The following is a 19,445-nucleotide window of genomic DNA, read 5'->3' as shown; positions in this document are numbered from 1 at the left end:
TGGGAAGCTGGGGAGCAAGTGCTGCCTGGAGCCCACCCCCCACACCGGCTCTCACAGCCAAGTTAGAAATACCTTAAGCTCTGCTGTGTGAATTCCAAGAGTCTCTAGGAATGATTTCCTGGTGCGATTACTGACTTACACGTGCGGGAGCAGACATGGTGTGGTCACACACATGAATCTACGGCTAAAGTCCTCGGTGGTGTTTTTGTTTTGTTTTGTTTTTCTTTCATGCTCTGTAACCACTATTTGTAGGTCACTCACGTTCAGCATTATTTTCTCCTTTTCTTTTCCCCCTACCATTTTCTTTTTCCCTTATCTATTGTTCAGGTTCCTAGGATAACCAGTGTTTGGCCAAGGACGCCTTGCCGACCACTTTTTTCTACCATACAAACAGCTTCTCTGCTCAGCTCTCATCCTTTTGAAGCAGCCATGTTTGGGGTAGCAGGGGCTATGTATTATCTATGTGAGAGAGCTTTTACCAGCAGGTGGAAATCCTCAAAGGTTGGCCTCTTTCTGCTGGTTCTGGGAATTATTTTACTCTCTCTATCTCTTTGACAGTGATACCGCAACTACCGCACTCTGAACAATTAACAGCTTAGATGGGCACTTTGCTTCTGATCGTTGATTCCAGTCTTTTGTAGGATGCATAGATGACACCATGATCTCAGTTGAAAGGAAAATGACCTTGAAAGGACAACAAACTCAAAATGCAGCATCAGATTAGAGGGACCTGTGAGTGACCCAGTGGTACAGCAGGAGGAATGCCATCTCCTCTCCGTGTACAGGGGGCACTGCCCGAGAACCTGCGGGTGCTCTCCTCCCCAGGCCCTCCCACCATCAGAACAGTGTTTGCTCCCTCACCCAGCTGACACAACAGCCTTCTTCCAGGCCACAGAGCCATGGGGACTCCCCCACCCCTGGAACCATGTCATTCCCCATTTCCTGCACACTCCACCATGAGCTCCAAAATGCTGTGCCCCCATAGCCTGTGCCAGCCCTGGGCTCAGAATCTCTGTGTTCCGCATCTTTCATAGAGCTGTGTGGTGTGGGTCAGGTGTCATGCGGTTTTTATGACAACCCACTTTGCCATAGAAATTTTAAGTTTTCCTTTTATTGATGTGGTTATTTTAAAAATGTAAATTTAGGCATTTCATTTTTTAGATTTTCATACAGAATATATTTTTTAAAGGAGATATAGTATCTGCCAAACCCCAGTGAAATAAGCTTTCGTACTATGCCGCTATGCTGAAAGCTTCCCCTGCCCCCAGAGGAGCACCGGCTGCCCACTACACTAGCCTTTGCAGCTGCTCTCCTGTTCCGCCTCCTATGGGATCCTGGTTCTCCTAGGTCCTTTATTTACTAAACCTATCCTTGACAAATGAAACAGCAGCTGGTTTCTTTGTTATTCTTTATTACCCATCTTGGTTTGGAAAAGAGATTCTGAATGTAAAGGAAATACATCAAATTCTTTTCTCTTATTGTCACAAAACAGAAGAATAGATCTCTGTTCTTTTTCCCACTTTAGATCTGGCCCTTTGGGCAGTACGTGGTCACTTAAAATTCAGGGATGGCATTTTAGCTCCTGCCACTGTTACTGCTGTTACTGAAGATCTGTTGGCATTTTCATTTTTATTATCAGTCCTCCCCAAACAGAGATGTAAGCGCATACTGTTACTCCAGGCAAAGAGTTCACTTTGAGTTTTAAAGTTGAATTTGTCATGAGAAGAATAATTAAACTTAATAGGTGCTATTTTAATTTAAATCTGCCTTGGTTTTATTAAAAACTCCAGAAAATATTGGTGGTTTTGGATAATTTTCAAATATCTGCTACTTACAAAGTTTTTGCTCATTAAAAATACTATATAAAATAGGCATATTCCCATTCTCTCTGTGGTTCAGTAACCATAGTCTACATTATGCTCTGTAATTTCTATGCTCCCTTATTCTGACCCTTCTGAATGGTAAATGTAACCAGAATATTGAACAAAAACTCGTGATTTTAGTGACATACGTCCAAAGTAAGTTCTAAAGGCTCATCTTTTCCTATAGTATATTTCAATCTTGATTAAAACTCTTTCAGATTTAGCGTCCCTTTCCTAAATTTAGGAATGAGATTGAAGCACAGGGAAGTAAGGGGATTTTAGAGGCCGTGTCTGGCTATAACAGAGTTCAGGGTGTGCGGAAGAGTGACCAAGCCCAGTGCAGAGCTCTCGCTCACTGTTAAAGCCCTGCACGCCCCTCACATTCTGGATCATTAGTGTCCCAGCAAGATCTTTTAAGGCTAAGGTGTAATTTGGCTTTGGGGATGTTGAATTAGTATTTTTTCTCAATTGAAAAAAGCAATGAAAACTAATTCTAGTAACTATTTATTACTTTCTTTCATGTTGCATTAAAGTTTTGTTGTCCTTGGGAAAGCACCAGAATTAAAACATTAGCATTTGACCCAATGGGAATTTTTTTACTCAACAGTAACCCGCTTGAAGGTTTAAAAAAGAGCAAGAACACACACAAATACAATTTCTTATTGTGTCCTGCGAAGTACTGGATTTGCATATGGTTCAAAGCAGGAAGTTGAAAGTATGCTTGACTAAGTCCCTTTGTGACTTAAGACTGAGAAGAGGGAAGTAGAACCTGTCAGTCTATGGTGTGTGCTAGGAGATCCCTGCAAATAAAAAGGACTCCTGGAAGTGTTTACCGGCCCTAGCTGTAAAGCTAAGTGACACTATGTGCCATCTTCCCACCTGCACGATACCAAATCTCAGGGAGTGAGGATCTGGCTGGTGGCTGGAATCATACATTAGATTGTTCCAGCTCAGCAGTTTTGTCACAGTTAGTTGTCAGCAAATGCACCACAGCCACACTCATTGCTAATGAATAAAAAGTAAAAAAAAAAAAAAAAAAAGTAGGAAAGCTGCTTGTAAAATATGTTAAAAGCTGAGAAAAGCCATCATCCAGACATGTGCAGCCAGGATGCTTACCTCATGCACAATTCTAGTGGCCTAACCTTCACACAGACAGTGCATTGTTCCCACTTGACACTAGGCTACTTTCTCAGGGGGGAGCAAAACAGAGTAGATACCAGACAAGCCCATTTAATCCTGTGATCTTTGAAAGCTTTTCCCATTGAAAGAGAAAATTATGTGATGGTGATTTTTTTTTTAAAGGATTTTAGACATCTTAGAGCAAATGATATAATCTTCCCGAACAGACAGACTACCTTCCCACCCTCCAGACACTAAGATTTTCCTCTTAAAAAATTTAATTGCAGGATTTTTTCCAAAACATTTTTAAGCAAATTTAGCCTTCTTTAAGTCAGCCTGAACAGAGATGATTTTGTATTGATTGTTAGTAAGAAACAGTTCTCCAAACTACTTTTTTTAGTAAATGCTAATGTTTATCAAGTTTGCAACCTAGATTTGTTTCTGTTTTTTTCTGATTGAAAGACAGAACTGAATGTTAAAACTCCATAAACTGACTGCATTCATAGTCATGTGCTTTCCCATTTGGCTTGTTTGATTCCAGAATGCCTGTGAGCAATGCTATTGTGTGTGTGTGGGAGTGAATTATAATGTGTTTGTACTGAGAACATTAAGTTTCAGTGTCCCTACACCACAATGGCCCCTGTGAAGCCTGGCAGGGTGAGAATGCACAAGACCGTTCTGTCTTTCTATTAGATCCACCAATCAAGCGCAGAGCCGGATGGGGAGCAGATGGGGGTGAGGCTCTTTTATTCAGTGGGATCAGTTACATCAACATCTTCCTCGGCTGTTTTTAGGGAAACCATTAACATAAGACAGCCAGCATAAATATTTATTGTGAAATTCTTAAGATTTTCTCCACGTCTTTCCAGTGCTGACTGTGTATTCAGCGGTTGTTTCAAAGTAATAAGAGACATCCAGAGAACTGTGCGGCAGCCTTAGAGGTTGTTCCAGTAGCCCCGTGTTCCAGTTCCACCCGTACTACTAGGATTTTTCACGATGTGCTGATGTAACTTGCCACTAAATAATGCTTCTCAGTATAAATTACTAACCACCTTCTTTTGGCTATTCTGGGTACCACAAACCAGTTTTCTAAATAGTACCACTGTTGTAGACTTGCTGTTTACCTATGAGCATATAGTATACAGCACGAGAAGTAATGTCTGCATCATCATAAGCGAAAACTCACGTCAATTTGGTTTAGAACAAGAAAATTTTCTTCAAGATTTCAATGCATAGATACATAGCTCTGCTTAATGGGATAGAAACTTTTGAGACAAAATATGCACCCAAATGTGAGGAACTTTCTTTTCCTGGAAATTTCAGTAGGCTCTGACATTTGACATGGTCCTCGGAAGCTTTTTGCCATCCATTGTCTTACTGTAATTAAAAATTAATGTGGTCCCCAGAGTGAGCCAGCTCTATTCCAGTGTTCATTGGGAAACCTCTTTTCTTCTCTGAAGCTACTAACCAGTTGTCTGATCTAAAGGGAAATTGTGCAATGCCAGAGAAGGGGGTGGGGTGGGAGTTTCTTATTCATGTGGAATTTTGAATTTCAGGAGGAATTCTGCTATCCAGTGGAATGCCTAGCTCTCACTGTGGAGGAAGTAATGCATATTCGTCAGGTCCTGGTGAAGGCAGAGCTGGAAAAGTACCAACAGTATAAAGATGTCTACACTGCCCTGAAAAAAGGAAAGGTAGAGCTATTTCAAGTTGGTTGATAAGCAGGGTTAGAAGAATGGTCTGGTCTCTTGTGGGAGTGGTCTGCTGGCAGCCAGATGGTATAGGACTTATAGGGGATTTTAGGAGGTAAGAGGCTTATTCTCTAATACACAGTTCCTGTTCTGCCTTGCTTACAAAAAGAGGAGTATTTTTGTTTCTCCCTGAGAAATCAAAAACTGTAGAAGATTTAAAACAACCATAATAAATAATGGCACGCCTTCATAAAACCATGTCCACATTTTTAAGTCTTGTAAAGACTTCTGAGAAAGAGACTATCTCAGAACCTTCTTCAGATTGATTCCATGATGGTAAACCTTGGAGAGCTATGGCGTATTACTACCTTTCAAAAGGAGAATTAGGAGTAAATACAGAGCCAAACTATAATTATCACAGAGCCAGACTTGAAAACAGGGTTTCTGAATTCCCATTTTCCTTCCTTCTGCTAAACTTCCCCATTATATAAATGTAAAGTGTATTTAGATGTGTAAATTAGGAATTTAACTATTGGCAATGCTTTCTTCTCCCTTTAAATTTGTACTTTTTAGCTCTGCTTCTGTTGCCGAACCAGGAGATTTTCCTTCTTCACCTGGTCTTATACCTGTCAGTTCTGTAAGAGGTAAGGTTTTTTTTTTTGTAATTGATAATCATAGTCAAAGAAATACTGGTTGCATTCGTAGTTGAATCATTTTCCTACACAGGAACAGTATTAGAGATTACCCAACCCATTATCAGATTGTGCTGTGCTTAGGGGTTAATAATACTGATTTTTTTCAAAAGAGTAGAGCAAACAGTATTTGGAATTAAACCTGGAAAATGCTTCTCTGCATAGATTTCTTTTACATAACTAAGATCACTCTAGTAAACATATGTCCAGTTGGAACAGAAAAAAAGAAGTGATTGTCATGTGATCCCAGGATAGACAAGTAAGAAAATCCCAGACAGATGTAAGTTGATCCTTTTACAGGAAACAGTGTAAGAGTTAAGGTTTACAGATTGTCTTCTTGATGATCCACAGTTGTATCAATTTGTTACATTCTGGTAGAAAAATCAGAGGGTTTTGGCAGTTTATCATAAAAATTCACAGCCATGCAGCCATTGGCTTCTCTGACTTTGCATTCGCATCATGCTGAGTAACATTTCTGATTTTGTATACAGGCCGGTGTGTTCCCAGTGTTGCAAAAAGGTAAGTAAACTTGGTGAAATCACAACTTGTGTTAATTTTCAGGAGTCTCCCTCTTTAACCGTACTGCTCATTCTCGGTTTTGTTTGGGGTGATAGATGCGGCTGCCCTCCAAACCATACTCCACTCTTCCCATCTTTTCATTGGGACCTTCTGCCTTGCAAAGAGGGGAAAGTTGCATGAAGCCAGAAAAGCCCACCCCTGGCCACCATCGGCCACTCCGGAGCATTGCCAGGTGAGCAGGGGGCCTAGGACCTCAGAGCATCTCTGTAAAAGAAGAATGCTCCTTTTGAGGACTGCTGACGAGGTAGGGTTCAGACTCAGGGTGGTTTGGGGTGTCTGGGTGGCTGTTTTAATATAGTTTTGACTTGGACACAGGTCTCCAAAACTTCCTAAAGGTAACTTGACAAGGGAACAAAGCTAGCTGCTTGAAGCATACTTGAATGTCATCATTACTTTTCTACTTTAGAAATAATTACTTTGGGTGTCCTTTAAAAGTCATTTTTTTCTTTTTTTTTAATTTATTTTTTATTTATTTTCAGCATAACAGTATTCATTATTTTTCACCACACCCAGTGCTCCATGCAATCCGTGCCCTCTATAATACCCACCAGCTGACCTCCCACCCACCCCTCCGCCACTTCAAACCCCTCAGATTGTTTTTCAGAGTCCATAGTCTCTCATGGTTCACCTCCCCTTCCAATTTCCCCCAACTCCCTTCTCCTCTCTAACTCCCCATGTCCTCTATGCTATTTGTTATGCTCCACAAATAAGTGAAACCATATGATAATTGACTCTCTCTGCTTGACTTATTTCACTCAGCATAATCTCTTCCAGTCCCATCCATGTTGCTACAAAAGTTGGGTATTCGTCCTTTCTGATGGAGGCATAATACTCCACAGTGTATATGGACCACATCTTCCTTATCCATTCTTCCGTTGAAGGGCATCTTGGTTCTTTCCACAGTTTGGCGACCGTGGTCATTGCTACTATAAACATTGGGGTACAGATGGCCCTTCTTTTCATGACATCTGTATCCTTGGGGTAAATACCCAAGAGTGCAATTGCAGGGTCATAGGGAAGTTCTATTTTTAATTTCTTGAGGAATCTCCACACTGTTCTCCAAAGAGGCTGCACCAACTTGCATTCCCACCAACAGTGTAAGAGGGTTCCCCTTTCTCCACATCCCCTCCAACACATGTTATTTCCTGTCTTGCTAATTTTGGCCATTCTAACTTGTGTAAGGTGATATCTCAATGTGGTTTCAATTTGAATCTCCCTGATGGCTAGTGATGATGAACATTTTTTCATGTGTCTGATAGCCGTTTGTATGTCTTCATTGGAGAAGTCTCTGTTCATATTTTCTGCCCATTTTTTGATATGATTGTCTGTTTTGTGTGTGTTGAGTTTGAGGAGTTCATTATAGATCCTGGATATCAACCTTTTGTCTGTACTGTCATTTGCAAATATCTTCTCCCATTCCGTGGGTTACCTCTTTGTTTTTTTTACTGTTTCCTTTGCTGTGCAGAAGCTTTTGATTTTGATGAAGTCCCAAAAGTTTATTTTCACTTTTGTTTCCTTTGCCTTTAGAGACATATCTTGAAAGAAGTTGCTGTGGCTGATATCAAAGAGATTACTGCCTATGTTCTCCTCTAGGATTCTGATGGATTCCTTTGATCCATTTTGAGTTTATCTTTGTGTACGGTGTAAGAGAATGGTCGAGTTTCATTCTTCTACATATAGCTGCTCAGTTTTCCCAGCACCATTTATTGAAGAAACTGTCTTTTTTCCACTGTATATTTTTTCCTGCTTTGTCGAAGATTATTTGCCCGTAGAGTTGAGGGTCCAGATCTCTCTACTTGAGAGGCTCTCTATTTATTGAGGCTCTCTACTCTATCCCACTGGTCTATGTGTCTGTTTTTATGCCAGTACCATGCTGTCTTGGTGATCACAGCTTTGTAGTAAAGCTTGAAATCAGGTAATGTGATGCCCCCAGTTTTATTTTTGTTTTTCAACATTTCCTTAGCGATTCGGGGTCTCTTCTGATTCCATACAAATTTTTGGATTATTTGCTCCAGCTCTTTGAAGAATACCGGTGGAATTTTGATTGGAATGGCATTAAAAGTATAGATTGCTCTAGGCAGTATCGACATTTTAACAATGTTTATTCTTCCAATCCAAGAGCATGGAATGGTCTTCCATCTTTTTGTGTCTTCTTCAATTTCTTTCATCCTCAAGTACAGATCCTTTACCTCTTTGGTTAGGTTTATTCCCAGGTATCTTATGGTTCTTGGTGCTATAGTAAATGGAATCAATTCTCTAATTTCCCTTTCTGTATTTTCATTGTTAGTGTATAAGAAAGCCACTGATATCCGTACATTGACTTTGTATCCTGCCACGTTGCTGAATTGCTGTATGAGTTCTAGTAGTTTGGGGGTGGAGTCTTTTGGGTTTTCCATATAAAGAATCATGTCATCTGCGAAGAGAGAGAGTTTGACTTCTTTATTGCCAATTTGGATACCTTTTATTTCTCTTTGTTGTCTGATTGCTGTTGCTAGGACTTCTAATACTATGTAGAACAAGAGTGGTGAGAGTGGGCATCCTTGTCGTGTTCCTGATCTCAATGGGAAGGCTGCAAGCTTTTTCCCATTGAGGATGATATTTGCTGTGGGTCTTTCATAGATAGATTTTATGAAGTTCAGGAATGTTCCCCCATCCCTATACTTTGAAGCATTTTAATCAGGAACGGATGCTGGATTTTGTCAAATGCTTTTTCTGCATCAAATGAGAGGACCATGTGATTCTTCTCTCTTCTCATATTAATTTGTTCTATCACACTGATTGATAAAAGTCATTTTTAAAACTGACCTTGTTTTCAGTGGAGTCAAAAACTTGCATGTAACACTCTCATCTTTCTTCTTTAGTGTTGAAAGCAAATCTGTTTAGTTCTAGCAGTCCAGTGGTCTGGCATCACTTTGGCTTATCTTCCTATTGTCAGTATGGCAGAAATAAAGCTTTATGCCAAAAGCTTTTGGCAATTTAAAAAAAAAAAAAAAGTTGCCTGAATATCAGTCCCTCTGCATTTAATGCAGAGTAAGGGTCCTTAAGTGAGGGCAGAAGGAGGTCAGGCCAGCTTGACTTACGCACTCACAGGGCCAAAAAGATTGGGGTTTTACAAACCAGCTGCCCCCAGGGGCAGGGAGGTGCTGGGCACTGGTGCTGGGTGCTGGGCACCAGGCAATGCTACTGCTGGCTGCTGCCGCCGCTGTGCAGCCCCACTGGTGACTTGCACCGACTCCACTCCGAGACTCTGCCTTGCCGCTCTGGGATAGCCCCCGACTCATCACCTGTGGGTTCAAGGCTGTGGGGCACGTTGTTCCTTTCTATACCCACACTAAACTCACATTCCTGTTTTGTTTCACTGAAGTAGTCCATGAGTAGAGGATTCCTAGTTATTTCAAAAAATCACCCAAAACATTTATTACAGTGTTGACCTGGATAACTTCAGCTCCCTGGGATCCAAATAATTAATAACCCAAATACAGTTATTAGAAAGGGACAGGTATATCTGATAAATGCAAAAATGCTGAGGAAGCTGCTCCAAAGAGAACTTTTCAGGACTGAGACCAGTTGACTTCAGTTTACTCTAGTCTGCTCTCCTGTCTACAGTTGACTCGTGTTCACCAACTCTGACGCGGGGTCTCTGGAGAAAGAACTTGAAGTCCTTTCTGAGTTATCGATAGGACGTTAGCAACTTGTACTTTGTTTCGCTTTGTTTGTTTAAGTCCACTGTATAGTATTCGAGTGAATACTCTAATTAGGCTTTTTTTCCAAAAATTCTGGAAGGGATACTGAGTTTTCAGTATTATTATTTCTTTTTTTTTTTCCCAATATGACTATTTCTTAATAAAACATGTTTCCTTGTTCCTTTTTTTTTTTTAATATTTTGAATTTTATTTCCAATTAGAAATTCTTCCTTTGGAAGAGCATGAGGTGACTCGCCCATTCCATAATGTTTTGGGAACAGATTTACTTTTTCTGCATGCATTTTCTCAGTATTGCAGTAGAACTGTAAGTGACAATACTGGATACTCTAAAGGTTGTTTTTTGTTCCAGGTTCTCCTCAAAATCTAAGTCTGTGGACAAATCCGATGAAGAGCTACAGTTTCCCAAAGAGCTGATGGAGGACTGGAGTACTATGGAGGTGTGTGTAGACTGCAAAAAGTTTATTTCGGAAATCATCAGTTCCAGCCGGCGCAGCCTGGTGTTGGCCAACAAAAGAGCCCGATTAAAAAGGAAAACACAGTCTTTCTACATGTCCTCACCGGGCACTTCGGAGTACTGCCCTTCAGAGAGGACTATCAATGAAATCTGAGCCTGTGCCTTTCAGTTGCTTTGTGTTCCGAGTTGGTACCAGTGCAGGAGAACACTGAGCTAGACTGTCTCTCCTTGCCATGGTCTTAGTTCATAGGCTTGAATTTGCATTAGATCAGATTTTTGCTGCCTCACGTTGTTCCACAGACTGAATGCTGTGTTCCTATCGATTGACGATACGTGACAGGTCAGCCAATCGCTCGTTTGCACCGAGAGAGAACAATAGCTTGAAACTTGCTTCCATGTGTGTGCGCGCGGATCTGGAGGCCAGAGACTTTTTCCTTAGTTCAGTTACTTACTGTTCCTCAGATCATTTCCCGACTAAGGCAAAAAGCTTCTCCTAGGAGAAATCAGCCTCACAAAGGTGTCGATGTTCGCACAGTTCTATGCAGTAAGTCATATTGGCACTTCCGCCCGACAGCGTTCCTGCCTAACGCACACAGTGGCCAGGCCCTGCCTCATACTGGGTACCTGGAGTCGCCGGGCTAGGCTGTGTATCATCTCACGGCACAAAATCTGGAAGGATTTGCTCCTGCTATCAAACTGATTTTAAATTATTGTTGCTCTGAGCTAAAGACTACAGGAGGGACTTCATGCCTGCATTCTAGTGCAAAACATCTGGATAAGCTGTACACCCCAGTGGGGAACCATTTCCTCTGAGCTGCTGTGTTCACCCCAGTGCAACGGATGGGTGTTCCCTGAGTGGGTGACAGGTTTTCGTTCCCTATCTTGAATGGATTATGGTTCCTTGTAGTTTTGTAACAGAGGTCTAAGAATTAAAGTTCTGTGGGAGTTTCAGGACAAAGGAAGGTTAGAAGTTTATCGAGAAGTTGCGTGTATTTTGGTTAACTCTGAGAAGGATCGTGACAGCATAGGGTGCCAGCCGTTGCCACACTGCAGGGAACGAGCTGGAGCTCATCCGTTTTCAGCTACATTTTTCATAACTTTATAGTCTTAGCCATCACAACTAAATTAAGTCACAATTTGGTACCTAAGGTCTCCAACTGAAATTTATTTATTTTTATAAATGAATTTTAAGGGAAAAAATTGTCTAGTTCTTTTAAAATTACAAGAAAATTAACCTGCTGATAGACTTTTTGGATGCTTTTTTGCACAAGTTTTCCTTGTAAACGACTGGAGGGAGTAAGGCGGGTTTTGATGGAGGTAGGTTGGAGGGTAGCACTCACTGTACACATGAACCATCTCAGCTTGTTTGTCTCATGCTAGGAGCTGTACTTTATTATTTTAGTAAGCTTAGAAACTACCAACCAGTCAAATTGCCATTGGCATTTGGGAAATCAATTAATGCACATGCACAAGAATTCCCTAAAAGCTATAGGACCCATCTGTAGTCAGCACTGCAACAGCACCATTGAATAAAAGGCATGGCAGTCACATTTCACTCCACATCAAAGTATAGTAACATTTCTACATTAGATTAACAGTAATACCTCAAAACTGCTCTGGTAGTAGTTTTTAATGGGTTGAAATTTACAATTTAGTAAATGGCTTAAAATTACTTATACTTATGAAATAAACTTTACCAATTGACTAAAATAATGCATGTTAACAGTTCGTCTGTATTTGCATGTCAAAATGGGCCACCAGAGAACCCTTCTTGAATTTGCACATGTTTAAATTATTTTAAAGACTCTTGTATACAAGATTTAAACAGTATATGGGGTGAATCTCATTTATAAAATTTTCCGAGGGACTTTTTGGACTCTGTACCCCAGATGCTTTGGTGGAAGCCACACACCCTTTGAGGGCCCCAGGTTTAGGCCTCGAAATGACTACCGGGAAAGGGAATGGTGTTTGTGTAGATATATAGACATGACCCATGACAGAAGGCTTTTTAAAATAACGACTAGTGTACCGCTGTTACAAAACATAAGAAACTAAGCTCCTAAAATGAGAGTTTCATTCACATTTATAAGACAGATACCTAGCTCATCTCAGTCTTTGGCTTCAGTCCTTCAGGTTTCTGATGCTGTCTAGGCTGATTAGGGCATTTTGATCACTCTTACCAGAGCATTAGACTGTGAATCCTTGAGCAGCATTAACGAGGTTTGTCAAGTGGGTGGTAAGGTCTATGTGAGATAGTCCACAGTGTGAGAAGAAGACACGTGACACACTTCAAAGCATAGAAATCGAATTAGCCTCACTTTTTATTGCCAAAACAATTTCTTACAGTTTCTCCCATAGCCATGACATGTGCCCAACACCTCAACTACGTTAGGTAATTCCCAGAGAGTAATCCACTAGCAGCTTTTGGAGCATGGTTTTACCCTTGTTAACCTTTGTCTCTGACCTTAGGCCTGTCTTCCTCTTCTTAACTAGTAAAATAACATACCTTCGCAGTATTCCTTTTTTTTTTTTTTTTTTTTTTCCTGGTTTCTGACTATTCAGCATTTACACCTGATCCAACAACAACACATTGGCTAGCTGGTCAGAAGGAGACGTGTCTGAGAGCTCGCATGCACACCTGAGCAGCCCTTGGCATGCCTTCCAGCACTTGCTCCTTTCCTCCCAGACTTCACGAGCTTGCCCCACTGGGAGATCATTCCTTCCCCACGGCTTAACTTTCTACCAGTGTCAGAGTAGATAAGAATGCTTGTAAATACTGTAATATATTTATTAATATTTGAAAGGCATTCATTCAGTGGACAATGGGAATTAACTCTCCCAGGACAAGTGAAAATGAAATAATTGATATGTACGTTGACTTAACAGTCTTACTAGATTTCAAGTCTTAAGCCTTTCAGATTAAACCAGAAGGTTGTTAAGTAGGAGTTTTTAAAATGATCTTACATTTGAAGAGATGATGTGATTAGCACCGTGAACTCGTACCATGAATTTTTTAAGGCTTTTATTTTTCTAACTGTATTAATAAATATAGCATTGGATTTTAGGGGTCACATAGGAGACATGAAAGTTTTCAAATTATGTTGCTATTTGCTAAAGCAAAATGGCAGAAAATTTTGTTCATGCCAGACTGTTGGAAGAGCCATGGAGAAATGTGTACACTGACTGGACTTTGACCTGGCTTCCTGTGTGTGTGAGACTCAAGGTATTGCTGGCATTCGGGGTGACATGACGGTACTAAACGTTTTCCATTCAAGTCTTTTATTTTAAAATTTAGGGAAAAATAAAATGGCTTTCCATCATAACTTCCGTGTTGAGTTCCTATTGTAAAATGGTGATGTCTTTTTGAGAACTAGCGGTCAGAAACCATCTAGGTTAGGAAGGCAAGATACTTGCATCTCAGAAGTTACGATCGGGTTAAGATTGACAATCTGACAAGGACCACAATAGAAAATTTTTTAGAAGGAGCGCCGGGGTGGTTCAGTCAGTTAAGTATCCGACTTTTGGTTTCGGCTCAGGTCATGATCTCGGGGTCGTAGGATCAAGCCCCACATCAGGCTCTGTGCTCAGTGAGGAGTCTGCTGGAGATTCCCTCCCTCCCTTTCCCTTTGCCCCTCCCCCAGCTTGTGCACACTCTCTCTCTCAAACTCTCTCTAAAATAATAAATTTTGAAAAAAGGTAAAGAAAAACTTTCATTAATAACAGAAAAAAGGAAAAAATTTTTAAAAACTGAGCCACTACCGTAATTCTACTATGCTACCAAGAAGCCGTAACTTCCTCTTTTATCCTCCACAGTGTAGGAAATTAAGATTCCACAAGTAGTGTGTAATGTTTCATCATATATGAGAAGTCACATGTGCAGTGACAAATTATGTGCAGAAAAATAAAGCTTTTATGTATTTTTCCTAAACAGTATTCCTGAAGGGATATATTCCTAGAATGTCCCATATGAAAATTTCCTATCATAGCACGTAAATTGCTTGAGGAGAAAATTAGAAAGGTTAGGCTCCAGTGAGCTTAGGGAAGTTCTTATGTTTCTGTTAACTAAATAGAATCATTTAAGATATTTACGTATCACAAACATTAGCCGATACTGAGTTTAATACTCATTTACACAAGCTATCCCCTTATTTGTCAGGCATATTTGAGGATCTCTTTCCACTGAAGCTCCTCTGTGAGGTGTATAAACAAGCCATTTGTGTGTGTGTCCAGCTCATGGCCCCATGTTCGCTGACTGGCTGAGCCAAGTCCAAGTCCTTGCCTTGGGCCTCCTGGACTCCAGAGATAGAGAAAACTTGGATACCACCAAGAGGAAAGCTTTGGGTAACCTTTCTAACTGTATGTCTTTGTCCTCCCCAGCTTCAGTGCAGGAGGGTAGTTGTGAGTCATCGTAGTCTAGCATTTCCTAAAGAGAACTGTTTCTAGAAAAGGGCTTGATTGCACATATGACGTGTTTAGAGACTCCAGTTCTTGTCTCTGTGCAGAATGTGCAGATACACACACACACATACGCACACACACACATACACAGAGATTCTTTATAATGTTCATGCAGTGTATGCTCCTCCCATATTAGCCAAAGGCCCAAGTCTAAAAATCTTTTATCACCCAAAAAGTTGAGGAGCTAAGAACCTATTTAATATAAAACTCTGCCTACACTAATTAAATGTTCAGGTGCAATTACCTGGCAGACTGAATTTGCACTATTTTTTCTGGTGCATTCCATTAAAATGTATGTGATGTATAATTGATGTATTTAGAATAGATCTTACTATGCAAAAGATTCTGCAGCTCTCTGCTGCAGCAAAACCTGAGCCACTTCGGCATCACTGAAGCAGTAGAAATAAAAGAGCTTCAGAACTGACAAGACAAGGCCCTTGAAAAGTGGGGCATCAAAAGTTCCTTTATATCCTGCAGATTTAGAACTGAAGAAGCCTCGGAGGTTTAGACTCACGCCATGTTCAGTGTGTACTTGAACAGTGTACCACTCATTGCTCAGATTTCTTTTGCTGCCTAGAGCACAGGGCCTGACCCTGTGGGTCCTGCACTAGGAACGCGCTCACAGGCTGCCCTAATGAATCCAATGTATGTGATGGGGGGGGGCTCCTGAGTGTGGCTGGCAAGGGGGGACAACCTTGAGCGAGCTTGCTCACTTCAAGTTTGCCCTCCTGTGTATTCTTTGCTTTCGTATTCCCTTGTGACTGAGGCACCGTTCAGTCCCTTTTCCTGGGGTGACACAGCAGAGGACATCCCACCTCAGCTCCTCCCGAGAGCAGCAGTGCTGGGAAGAGTGGAAGTGCCAGAGATGAGTGAGCATTTCTGTAGAGCTACCTTGAATACCAAGTTCCTAAGCAAACGGTGTAAAAGCTGCAGGAAAGCACACGGGGGAAGGAAGGAACAGCCAGTCTCTGCACAGGTAATTCCGAACAGTGTAGCTATGGCTGTATGGAGCCTTGGGTAGAAGCAAGAAACAGAATCACTTCTACTTTTAAAGGGAAAAAATGTTGATCTCAGACATCCCAAAGAGAAAAGAAGCCTCAGGAGATTCCAGCTTGCCCATCAAGGCAGGGGACGTGACTTGAGACAACAAGCCTGGAGTCATCCTATCACAAGTCTCAAGGTCATTTCAGAAGTCAGATTCACAGAATAGAAACTTGGACTGGCACTCTAGTCCCCAAGTGTCTCCTATGACAACCTAAAGTATTTCCCAAGGTGTATCCAGTGGTAGACACACGTCCTTCCCAGCAAGAACTGGACCTTTCTCTGTTCCAAATCTAGTGAGAAGGATTTCTCAGGACCCACGAGCTTTCGTTCTGATGACTGAAACAAATTAGTCTGTCATCATCGAAGCTGATTCTAAAATGGTACTAATTTAACTGTGCTCCAGACAACAGAACAGCTATCTAACACTGAAAAGATTCCTTAACATTTCTGGATTTCAATTTCTTCCATTTTTAAAGCAAGGGTGTTGGGCCAGGGGTTCCCTAAGGTCAGTTTTAACCCAGAAGAGGCATTCAACACAGTGGATCAAACAGCCAGTACTATGTAGGTACCCACCAGCAAATAGTTGAGAGCCTGAGCAAATGGTTAACAAGAAATATATATTTATATTTGTGCATCCAAGCCAGCCTTTTCACTAAAGTGGAGTGGGGGTTGACTGGTACTTTCCAGGCAATATTTGTGTTGAGGACAAGCCTGGTTATGTGTATTACACAGACATAAGAAGTGCAAAAACATGCTGCATCTCTTTGAAACTTGGGGAAGCAAAGACAAAAATTCAGCTTTACTAATTGTTATAAAGAATCTAAGCCCTTGTTCGTCCATATACCTCATGGTCAAAAAAAATCCTGAGTAGATGTCCTAAAATTAAAAAAAATTTTCAGAAATTTGAGTTGATATATATTAAAAACAGACACAAAAACCCCAGCGTTTTACATCAACAACATCTGGTTACTGATGGTTCAGATCCCAACCCTACACAATGAGAAGACCTTGTCAAGCCTGATAAGTCTTTGATCCCACAGCATCAGAGATGTAAGAAAGGTAAAGGTAAGCAGGTAGCATAGAGGCAACTAATATAACAGACTATCTTCATTGCATTAAAAGGTAGCAAACGATCAGGGATAACCCTTGTTATCCGGCTTGGTCAAAGAACCAGTTACCACAGCTACAAGGGAATCCCAGTATATACACCTCCGAGGGTAGTAATGGGATCCCCAGCCAAGAAGCTTGTCTCTCTAGCCCTCTCAGTGTGGTAGACCCCATCCCTGCCTGGCTCTCTTCTCCACCAAATTTGGTCTCTATTCGTGACTTTCAGAGCTCACAGTGAGTCAAGAAGGAGGTCCTGCCCCCAGCCAATGGCAAGCTCTTAGCTCTGTTTAAACATGTCCAGGACCCGGGAGACACTTACTTCTACAAAGTTCTATCTTTGAACAACTCTAACTGTTGGGAAGTTCAGCTATTGTGTAATTTAGTCCCATTGTTTACCCCTTGGTTCTGTCTCATGTGGCTCCACAAGAATGTGTCTACTCTCCCAAGTGGCTGCCTTAAATAGCCTAATTCTCCTGTCTCCCTGCAACACTTCCTACTTCTCCCTCCTCCCTTCTGCAATTTTTCTCCATTGAACTTAGCACCCAACACCCTACTAAATTGTTCCAGGAAGACAAGGCTCTCCATCACATTTCTTCACTGCCTTCTCCCCAGTTTCTGGAGAAATATTTGGCATGTAACGGGTGCTCAGTAAATGTTTGTGGAGGGGATGAATGAGCAGGTTCAATATGGAAATGCGAATAAATGAGAAATACAAAGATGGAACCATCAAGATGTCTTCCAAACACTTGTAGTTTTAATCCGTGCTCTTCAACAAGTCACTGTCATGTGCAGCCCCTGTGGCTTTCCCCAAAGTCAATAAATAAATCACTGCAGTCCTAAAGTAGCTAATTCCAAGACAGAAGCTTGAGTCAGTAGCTCCCACCATTAACATGGTTGACTTTGGAGCCCCAGAAACCCTATGTGCAGATCTGGGTTTTTCTATCCAACTCTGATCAATGGCACGCCCCACACCTTCCTCTCTGAGCCCTTGTCTGCTTCCAGAGCTCCTGGGGGGAAGTCACGTGCACAGCCTTGCCTCCCAGCCAGCTTCTTCCCATTAACAAATTGATGTGCAGATGTATGGAGACCTTGGAGACCTATAATTGAAGCCACTACATAACTGAAAAGGGCATATTTATCAGTACTGAGTTTGTAACTCTTTTGCCATTTGCCTCTTCTACATTATGGGAGTTAACGCTTACTAGTAATGATAACATTTTGATTAGGCTTTCTGTGTCAACTGGACTGAAATTTTCAAAATAGGAAACTACAGTTGCCCCTTGAACAATGTGGGTTTGAACTGTGCGGGTCCTTACTGCAGATTGTTTTTTCTTAATAAATACAGTAAAGTACTGTAAGTATATTTTCTCTTGGGATTTTCTGAGTATTTTCTTTAGCTTACTCTATGGTGAGAATACAGTATAGGAAATGTTTACAAAATATGGGTTAATTGACTATGCTTTTGGGAAGTCTTCCAATCAATAGGCTATTAGTAGTTAAGTTTGGGAGAGTCAAAAGTTATATTAGGGGGGCATCAGAGCCTCTAACTCCTGCATTGTTCAAGGGTGAACTGTATTTTAAATTTGTCGTAGTAAAACAATTTGGTCATTCAAAGTATAAGGAAAGCTATGGAGAGGTGCATGATGATAGCGGATATTCTGTGCCGTGTGTTACTATTAATACGTAATTTTTAAGATATTGTGATTTTCAGTAGCTATGAATAAACTGCCCGTAATTGGCCACATACCCGCTATCAGATACATGAACTCCCTTAATTCTCAGCTCTGAAGTAGGCGCCATTAATATCCTCTCTCACAGAAACAGCAATACCGAGCTGTCATTTGCCCAAAGTCAGAACACCAGCCCAGCACCCAGCCTGAGGCATCTCCAATGCCAAACTGTGCTCATTGCCCTGCTACATTTCCAGCTGTGTTTCCTCTTAGATGCTAGGATTCTGAATCCGGTTCTCACATCCCCCAAAGAACTTAGGGATGCCCAGAACTGTGTGGGGAAAGCAGAACATCTGATCTTGGCTCCTGAGGAACTTAAACTAGTCAGCCAAATATGTGAACAGATTTTTTAAAAAATTGTCCCAGGGAAGCATAAACGTCTAGGAAGATATACCAAGCTGTGAGCTTGTTTATCAGTCAAGGACATGTTCATGGAAGCAGATTTCCAGGCAGGTTCAGAGGGAGAGAACCCAGCATTGCCCACAGAATAGTCTGATGCCCACCTACATCAGAGTCATCCAGGCCAATGCCTAGGCCTGGTTTTTACTTTTTCCAGAAAGGAATGAGGAACTTCTATAACTTTTTATTCAGGGAAAGTTACAGTGAGATTATCTGGGAATGATCTGTCAACAAGAAGAAGAACAGAATGAAAAGGGGACCACTTAGAAAGTGATTATACAAATTTAACATAAAATGAAATATTAGTTATGTATTGCTACGTAACAAATGACCCCAAGACACTGTGGCTTGAAACAATAAACATTTATTATCTCACAAGTTTCCATGGATCAGAAAATCAGGAGCAGCTTTAGCCGAGTGGTTCTGGCCTACCATCCCATGAGGTACTTGTAGTCGAGACGTCCACCGGGCCCAGAGTCAGTTCAAGGCTTCCCTGGGGCTAGAAGATCCATTTCCAAGATGGCGCCCCCTCATGGCTCCCTCTCACAGCTCCTAACCCATGGACCTCCTTGTCCGGCTCCTCCTATCATTCATGACCCTACAGCT

General features: G+C 41.3%; 1 protein-coding gene across 4 annotated transcripts in view; it reads left to right on the top strand.

Annotated features, from left to right (window-relative positions):
- The window catches only part of SPIRE1 (spire type actin nucleation factor 1), a 190,041-nt gene extending 176,435 nt beyond the window's left edge, over positions 1 to 13,606 (top strand). Inside the window, exons 13-18 of one of the 4 annotated variants that reach the window (XM_032309249.1) lie at positions 328 to 501; positions 4,538 to 4,675; positions 5,246 to 5,316; positions 5,856 to 5,883; positions 5,979 to 6,115; positions 9,997 to 13,606. In XM_032309249.1, the coding sequence (XP_032165140.1) occupies positions 328 to 501; positions 4,538 to 4,675; positions 5,246 to 5,316; positions 5,856 to 5,883; positions 5,979 to 6,115; positions 9,997 to 10,255 (807 nt within the window). In that variant the 3' untranslated portion in view covers positions 10,256 to 13,606. The remainder of the gene's footprint in view (positions 1 to 327; positions 502 to 4,537; positions 4,676 to 5,245; positions 5,317 to 5,855; positions 5,884 to 5,978; positions 6,116 to 9,996) is intronic. The other 3 variants (XM_032309250.1, XM_032309252.1, XM_032309253.1) reach the window with 3 other exon arrangements.
- The last annotated feature ends 5,839 nt before the right edge of the window (positions 13,607 to 19,445 follow it).

Source organism: Mustela erminea, chromosome 13, assembly GCF_009829155.1.
Source record: "Mustela erminea isolate mMusErm1 chromosome 13, mMusErm1.Pri, whole genome shotgun sequence".
In the NCBI taxonomy this organism is placed as follows: domain Eukaryota; kingdom Metazoa; phylum Chordata; class Mammalia; order Carnivora; family Mustelidae; genus Mustela; species Mustela erminea.
Note: the sequence above shows the minus strand (reverse complement) of the source record. Positions and strands in the feature narration are given on the sequence as shown.